The sequence below is a fragment of the Paroedura picta genome, chromosome 1, assembly GCF_049243985.1.
Source record: "Paroedura picta isolate Pp20150507F chromosome 1, Ppicta_v3.0, whole genome shotgun sequence".
NCBI lineage: Eukaryota > Metazoa > Chordata > Lepidosauria > Squamata > Gekkonidae > Paroedura > Paroedura picta.
Genome location: NC_135369.1, coordinates 72,538,816 through 72,547,411, shown reverse-complemented (window position 1 = coordinate 72,547,411; position 8,596 = coordinate 72,538,816). Strand labels below are relative to the sequence as shown.

General features: G+C 51.5%; 1 protein-coding gene across 5 annotated transcripts in view; it reads left to right on the top strand.

The window, feature by feature from the left end:
• Window positions 1–370: 370 nt before the first annotated feature.
• Window positions 371–8,596, top strand: part of LOC143839818 (uncharacterized) — a 71,158-nt gene continuing 62,932 nt past the window's right edge. For 3 of the 5 annotated variants that reach the window (XM_077342392.1, XM_077342370.1, XM_077342364.1), the window contains exons 1-3: window positions 371–524; window positions 3,564–3,630; window positions 6,595–7,983. In XM_077342392.1, coding sequence (XP_077198507.1) covers window positions 7,561–7,983 — 423 coding nt within the window. In that variant the 5' untranslated portion in view covers window positions 371–524; window positions 3,564–3,630; window positions 6,595–7,560. The remainder of the gene's footprint in view (window positions 525–3,563; window positions 3,631–6,594; window positions 7,984–8,596) is intronic. The other 2 variants (XM_077342402.1, XM_077342381.1) reach the window with 2 other exon arrangements.

Genomic DNA, 8,596 nt, shown 5'->3' with positions numbered 1-8,596 from the left:
CCTGCCTATGTTATCCAGTTCCTCAGGGGAAAATAAGTGAGCACCATTAGAAGAGCAGGACAAATAGTTGCAGGGATTGACTGTATTTTTAATCTGGCTGCCTGTCCCGGACTTGAATGGCCTCTTTCAACGCATGCTGCTTGCCCCAGACCATGCAATTGTGCAAGACAGATGCTCTGGTCCTTTCTCTTATCCCGACCCCATCCCCTTCCATCATTAACTCCCTCCAGGAGCTGCCAGCCCAATAGATGGGGGTCACAGGGTTGACAGCTATCAGTTGCAGGGAGCATGTGTCCCTCCCCCACCCCCTCCCCAAGCAAGGCTGAGCTTAAAGGACAGCTGTCAAGGAGGAGTCCTTGAAAAAATGTTCCTCTTTGTCTGGGCATAGTGTTACCATTGGTCCTGCAGGCAAGTCATTTTGTCAAAGGAGGTGCAGAGAAGTGATTGCTGCTACTCAGAGAGATTCTGTGGACCTTCCTGAAGGTTACTCTGAAGAGGAAGCAAAAAAAAGGAACCCAAACACAGTAAGAGCTACTTTGGTTACTTCTTTCTAGGGCTGCCTTTAGTGATGTGTTCCACAGCAGAGATAACTTCTGGAGGCTATCCTATAGCATCTGAACTGCCTGATTCAGCATATATCAGCCTTACTGGCCCGTAAAGGTAAAGGCACCCCCTTTGCAAGCACTGGGTCATGTCTGACCCTTGGGGTGATGCCCTCTAGCGTTTTCATGGCAGACTCAATACGGGGAGGTTTGCCAGTGCCTTAGGTTTACAGTTAAACTGGTTTTCTACTTGAGCTTCTCATGTAAAGTGTATGTAGAGTTTTCACTACAGAGATGCTGAGAGATGATGATGCTGTGCAACAGAATTTCAATGATCTTTTTCTTTCTGAGATGAAAAACTGCAAAGAAAGACTAGAATGGGGAGGGGGCAGTAAGGGAAACAACCGTTGACACAAAGAATGGGGAGGAAACAATACCCAAGGGTACTGCCAAGAAATACAATCTGAACACCGCCCGTGGCGCCACGGGCGCCACGGACTAAATAAAAGAGTAAGGCGTTCTGGGGCGGGATGTGTCCGGGATGAGGAAGGGTCCGGATTGGACCCTTCCTCATGACAGACAATCGGAGGGAACAATCGGCAGGCGCGAAGCGCCTGCCGATTGCTCCCTCTGATTCCCAGCCCCAGCAACTGCGAGCCGCGCGCAGCGCGGCTCGCAGTTGCTCCTGGCCTGACGCCCGAGGGAACCCACGCAGGCCGCAGCCCCCGCGCACCACCCCCTCGCCCCCAACTTACAATGGTCTCCGCCGTCCTCGCAGCCGCTCCCGGTTCCAGGAAGAAACAGTCCACCAGCGGCCCTGCCAGCAAGCGGCCCGATGTGCGGGCGCGGCTCGCGGGCGCGGCTCGCGGGCGCGGCTCGCGGGCGCGGCCCGGGCGCGGCTCGCGGGCGCGCCTCGCGGGTGCGGCTCGCGGGCGCGGCCCGGGCGCGGCTCGCGGGCGCGGCCCGGGCGCGGCTCGCGGGCGCGGCCCGGGCGCGGCCCGTGCCGGTCCCCAGCCTCAGAAAGGTTGGGGACCACTACTTAGGCAGAGAGCCGCCGCCCGACAAGGTCAGTTTCTAGCGCCCGCTGTATTCGGCATACAGCGGGCTTAATTACTAGTTTAAAATAAATTTAAATTTAATTTAGTTTTAAAACGATTGCTGTGTAGAAAATGAAGTTTATAGCACTCAACAAGTAAACAGCATTGTGTAGGTAGATTATAATGTAGCTTTAATCATAGTTAATTTGGAGGTGTATTCTGCAAAGTGTCATTGTTATAAATATCTATGCATACCTTTGACAGATATGATCCAAACTGACCTTTTGTTCAAGAGATATCATTTAATATTACAAAATTTATGTATTAAGATAATGTTATGTTTGGTCAACGGTTTTGCCAAATCAGACTATCAATTAACTTATCTTTTTCTGGTACAAAGAATGAAATTCCTTGGGCTCACCACAGCACTGATAAAGCTGTGCTGACTGAGCAGTAATATCAGGGCTCTCTCAGCCTGACCTACCTGACAGGTTGTCTGTTGTGAGGAGAGGAAAGGGAAGGCAAATGTATGCCGCTTTGAGACTCCTTTGGAGAAAGAGAAGTGGCATATAAAAACCAACTCTTTTTATTATTTTCAGTGAGTTTAGACAGGAGTAATACTGTAGAGCAGTGGTCCCCAACCTTTTTATCACTGGGGACCGGTCAATGCTTGACAATTTTACTGAGGCCCAGAGGACACCGCCGGCACCTGAGCCCCTGCTCCACTTGCTTTCCCGCTGGCACCCCTGATTTCCTGTCACCCACTGGGGGGTGTTGCCAGCAGCAGCTGCGCAGTGCCACGCCGAGGGGGAGCCCCAGCCATGATGGCCACTGGAGAGCACCAAAGGTGAGCCAGTGGCAGAGTGGCAGGGCAGCCCCCGGGGCAGCAGCTGGGGAGGAGGACGAGAAGGATCCACGAACCGGTACCGGTCCCCGGACTGGGGGTTGGAGACCACTGCTGTAGAAGATTGCACTGTTAACAGCTGACATCCCATTGTGGTGGGCAGGAGCATCTCCAAACTAATTGCTGATCGCTAAACAGTTTTACTCAGATTGGTTTAAAGCAGTGGCTCCCAAACGTTTTGGGGCTTGCTGCCCCCCTGGCTCCCAGGTGACATCCTTGGTGCCACCCCACTTATACACACACAAATATACATATGGTTCCTGGTGTTAGGTCTACTGGAAATTCAAATAATACTATATTGCCTACACTTCCTTTTTGGTTTCCATATTTTAGTTTGAGAATAAATATATCTTTCTAAAAGTGATTTATAAAAGCCATTTTGGGCCCCTCACTTGGGAGAAAGCCAGATGGGGAAAGAGCGAGGGAGAGAAGAAAGCAATGGAAAATCCCATGGCCAAGAGCAAGCAAGAGAAGGCTTATCCAGCCTCCCAAAGATGGAGACTTTTGGGGAAGGGTTGCCAACCCTAAGAACCCTAAGAAATTCCTGGAGATCAGGGGTGAAGCCTGGGAATGGCAGAGACTGAGGAGAGGAAGGAACTCAGCAGGGATATGACCCCTTCCAGCCCACCTTCTGAAGCTGTTGTATTCTTCAGCAAGCTAAGCAGGGTTAGCTCTGGTCAGCACTGGGGTGGAAAACCACCAAGGAAGTCCAGGGTTGCTACTACCCAGAGGCAGGCAATGACAAGCCACCTTGGAACATGTCTCACTAGGAAAACACAGCTGCAACAAGAAGAATAAGACTGCTGCTCGGTTGGACCAAAATTCCTCACAACCCCACTACTGCCCCAACATTTCTCACCCACCCCCCTAAACTCTTCTACCACCACTTTGGGAACCCCTAGTTTAGGGCACCCGGAAACAATTATCCCAGCAGAATTTTGTGTCTGATGTTTGCCAGTCATAAGAGTGGCCTGTTGTTGATAGCAGATTGGGCCACAGATCTGCAGCTGAATATGATGTCAAATGTTTCTCTATCTTCCTTATTTGGAGTAGTTATGAGTATATTTTTGTTTCCTCTAGATTTCACGGTTGCAGCACAAGTCGGACAACAGTTCTTATCCAAGGGGAAAACTGCTTCTGGGCTGTGGTAAGAACATCTGTCACAAACCCTATCCCACAAAATTACTAAATGTTATAAGCCACATGGGAGAAAACATTGCTCTTTTGTGTGAACATGTCATTAAAAACCAACCAGTTTTATATTTAATGGAACCAGAATAATGCCAGCACAAAAGAGGGAAAGCTCTTCTGCACAGGTATTTTAATATTGCTTGTGCTGTTTGGGCAACAAAGGATAGCTTGCATTTTCCAGCTTTCTGATTATGGTATTCTGTAATTTGATGTTATGAGCAAATCTGTCAACTAGAATGTGGTCAGAGAGGATTTCCCCTAGTGTAGCACACAAAACTGCACTGTCAGATCTCATTAAAGTAAAATAACATGCATTCAGAAGGTAGATCATGATGGGTACTGTAACAGAGCCTAAGTACATATTACACATTTCCTGGATACGCTGCTAGGCAGACTGACAGATTTATTCTAGATTTCCATGCCTCCCAAGACTCAGCTTGGATTGGGATCATGGTACATACCAGCCTGAATACCATTCTGTTCTGTGCCTGGATATAAAAGGCAAACCTAGGGATGCTAAAATCCTAAGTTAGCTTAGAAATGCATGGAGTTCTACAAAAATTAGATCAAATTAATTGTTAGTAGCTAATTTATTGAGCAAAGCCATACCGAGATTTTGTCCCCCATTACTGGGTGAAGATTTTCTGTTTGGTTTGGTATGCCCCCAGTATTGGCCCACTTTCCTGGTTGTGTTGCATGCTTATATTATTTGTATTGTTTATATGAATGGCTGACATCATCAACAACAACATCTGATTTGTATATTATTTGTATTGGATTATTTAAATATTTAACATATATGCTGTACTTTAAATGCTGTTTTGATGCTTCTCTGCAAGTGCTGATGTAACTAACATAGCAAGTCGACAACTTAGCAAACATGCCAGTGGCCCACTCAACAACAACCCCAAAGATTCCCAGTAATTGTACTCTTTACAGTCATGTGTGTATGTGTAGTACGTTAGGGAAGTATATCATGAACAATACATAACATCAAATGTATATGCCCATTGTAGATCGCAAACAAGACATTGTGAGCATAGCTTTTTTAGGCTGAAGTATAATCAGAATGCCAAAAAAAGAATATTTAAAGCCAATTTGAAAATTACCCAGGAAGCACGGACTGGATATTCTGATTCTGTTTACAAGAGAAAAGAGTTGTTGAAGCTAGCATATTGTGACTGGTTTCTTTGCACCAGTCACAGCTGCAAAGAGAATCTAACCCAGTGATGTACATGGGGAGCAACAGCACATCAGGAGATGTACTTCTCAAATAAAGACAATAGAGCCCTTTGGCAACACATGGATGGTGTCAGTCCATCAGCTGCCTCTTCCTGTACTGCCAACCTGGTGCAGGAGGAGGAGGAGGAAGAGACGGAGGGCCGGTCAGGTTTAACCTTAGTGGTCTCTAGCTGCCAACACTGCAGGCACTGCCTAGGTTGGCTTGTCTGTGAGTCATGTTAACTTCCTAGCCTGACTCAAGGCTCCTTTTTCACACACACACACACAGACCCTTCCCAACAAAAGAGCCTCAACCCTCGTGAAATGTCAACATAGAGCCAAACAAACATGCGCAGGGTGGAGTCTGTGCGGCTATTCCGTTCCTTCCCTTTCACACGCTGGTAGTTCCGGAAAGTGAACGTCGCTGCTGTTCTGTAACGCGAGAAAACTGCCGGGGCGGTGAGAGATGACCCGCGCGCCCATAAAGCACCCAGCCATCCGCATTCAGCTGCTCCTGTGAACAGGCGCCCTTAAAAAGCGAAGAAGCCGGGAAGCCAGCTGCCTGCTTCCCGGCCGCTAACCCTTCCTCCACCGCCCGCAGTCAGTGTTCTGCGTTGCCATAGCGCCCGGGGAAGTTTCCTTTCTGAGTCCCCGCGCTTTGAGCCTATCCATGTGGAATTCAATTGCATCATCGCCTCCGACGCGCTCCGTTGCTGGGACAACCCCGGGCACTTAGGGAGAACGTTCCACCCTCCGCCCACCCGCAGCCTTCTCCCTCAAGACTTCCGCGCCCGCGCGCTAAGTATAGCGGGAATTCGGAACTCCGGCCCCTGGGACCCTCGGTGGGGGGAAGCGGAGAGGGCTCCCCCGCCCAGAACTCCGTCCTCTGCAATGAGCACAGGGTGGAAGCTCTCCCACGCTACTTCTCCAGAAAGCCTCGAGTGGCTTCTAGTACACATCCCCGCGCCCCCGTTGCTGAAACTCCCCTAAAGGATAGCACGCACGTGAGCGTGCGAGCAAACAAGAAGCCCGCTCTTTCGCTTGCGGCTTCCAGTTGCCTCAAATTTCCAATCCTCGACTCATCAAAACGAACGGCTGCGCGAAGAAGGGTCCTTCCTTCCTCTTTGGTTGTGCTACAGTAAAATGCCTTAGACAACAATTGCGTAATGAGCAAGAATCCAAGCGGCAAAGCGTCGCTAGTCGCCATAGAAAACTGCGACAACTGCAGAATAAGAAAAACGACGCTTCACCTGTTGACTTTCCGGCATGCAAGTGCGAAAGGCACAGGAGTCCGAGAAAGTCACGGCGAAGGGCGCAGTTTAGCTGCGTTGCGTGCGGTCACGCTCGTCCTTCTCCGTCCACGTGTGCCCACCCTCGCCCCTCCCCGACTTCCAGCAGGTGGCTGAGAAGGCCGGAGCGGATGAAAGCTCCCGGGGGAGGCGGAGAAGGCGGGAAGTTTTTTTGGAAGCCGACTTTTCCCCTTTGCCCAAGCCGCATTACCTCATGCGAAAGAACTCTCTGCCCGAAGGGCTGGGCTAAATATAGGGACTGGAGCCGGGAGTGGGAGAGAGTTCAGACTGCGCAAAGGGAGGGAGGAGGGAAGGGAAGGGAAGTAAGCGGGGTAGGGGGGGGGGGGCTGCGCTCGCTCCCTCCCTGCCTGCCTGCCTTCTGACCCCACCATGTGTGCCTCCCCCCGCAGATCCCAGCCCCGCGCCCCGAGCGCAGCATGCCCGCCCCGCTCCTCGTCCTGCTGCTGCTGCGCACCCTTCTGACTCGCCTGCTGCTCGTGGCTCGCAAGCGCCTCCTGCCGCTGCTCCGGCGCCTGGGGGCCCGCCTGACTTCTCAGCAGTCCCGCGAGGCCGTGCTCACCTGCCTGCTCTGCGTCCTCAACCTGCGCAAGAAGGCCGACGACTGAAGGGAGCGAAGCGAACCCAACTTGGCCCCGCACCTGTGGGACCCGCCCTCGCCCTGGGACTTCGGCGAAGAGGAGCGCAGGACGCCCGCCGGCCGGGGCGGCTAGCTCTGGGCGCGTGCAGAAGGGGGCGCGCTGCCTTGCCAGGGGAGGGGGCGAGACCGGGGCGCCCTCTGCCGCTGCCAGCCCGCCGGGGAGAAGATTGCCGTTCCGATCTCATTCCTCCCGAGCCACCCCCAGACCAGCCCTTCCAGCGCCGTTCCCTCCGAATGATTTCCTTGGCTTTGCCTGCAAGCCAGGACCCAGCTCCCACCCACGCGCCGGCTCCCACAGCCTTTGTTTCTCGAGGCGCTCTGTGGGTGGGAAGGGTGCCCTCCCATCTCCGCCCCCAGCACTGGCCCGAGGCCTGGAGTGGTGGCAGGAGTGTGACTTCTCCCAGGATGTGGGAAGCCCTCTCCCTTTGGACATTGCCAGGCAGGCTTAGCTGCTAGGAGAGAGACCCAGGACTTCCTCTCTGGAGAAGAGGGTGCGAAGAAGCTTGCTGAAGCGACTTCTCCATGTGGGGGGTATGGCAAGGGGTAGAAGGGGGTGAATCAGGCTCTTCCTTGAGGGGACAGTGCCTTTGCCTTAGGTTTTAGTGTCTGAGGCTGCGTTCTTCTTTCTCTTCTCTTTTATCTCTCAAAGCCACTGAAGTGGCTTATCAAAGACTGGTGACCCCACAGTCTCCTGTGGACCCTGCAGGGCCAATGAAAAATGTCTGGCAGTGCAGCAAGGAAGATCCAGCCGTTCACCATTAGCACCAAGCTTTCTCTACCAAAATGTTCCTCGGACTTTCCAGGCAACAGCTGCCCTGGCGTTCCCGTCGCTGCTTTGGATAACCAAGTCTTGCACCAGAATCTCAATGAGAGGGTTTCTCTGTATTTGGCTCAGGCTTCTGCACAGCCCATGGAGGGTGGATTCAACAGTGCAAGCCCAACAGAGGATGGGGTCACCAACGAAGACCGTGTCAACCGCAACTCACTGTCCCGCTCCATCAAGAAGATCACCCTGTCTAACTGGGGACAACAGGGGGAACCTTGTCTAGGTGAGGAAGGGGTGCTTGGAGACCCTGCCCAAGCCAGCTGTGAGAGGAACTTCAACAACAACAACTGCCGAACAGGAAAGGCACAGTTCAAGGTAAGGTCTTCCACCCTTCTGATGTTATATGATGCCTTGCTGCAGTCCACTTCTTTGCATTTCACCCAGGCTAGACCCATCTTTCCTCTGGCTTTCAAGACCTCATGATCTGTGTGTGATGGAGCATCATAGAGTAGGGGAGGGGGAGGAGAGTCTCTAAATCATGTAAGACCAAGGTGGGTTTATCACCATCCAGCTCTTGATGGAAGGAATTTTGAGCAAGGGAGAATTGGAAATGCATGTTACTTTGTTTAGCCTCAGAAGAAAGACTGAAAAACTGCCTGCTCTAACCAGCACCAAACTTTTATTTACTGTCCTGGAGTGCCACATTATCTGATTGTTCTTTGTAATTGGCAGCCAAATTAAATTGAATTTGTTGCACCAACCTGTAGGGAGGGAACAGCAGGGCTTGATGGGACAAATGCTGCTCATGTTATAAATAATCAGTAGTAAATTTATGGCTTCCAGCTTCCTGGAGACATGTTAGTGCTAGCCAAGGTCAACTCCCACATCTGTAGTGGGCAGGCTGTTTTATATAAAGTCTTATAGGTAGGACCATTGAAAGAATGAGTGGGGTACGCTGGACTGGTAGTTGGGCTTAGGCATGGAGAAG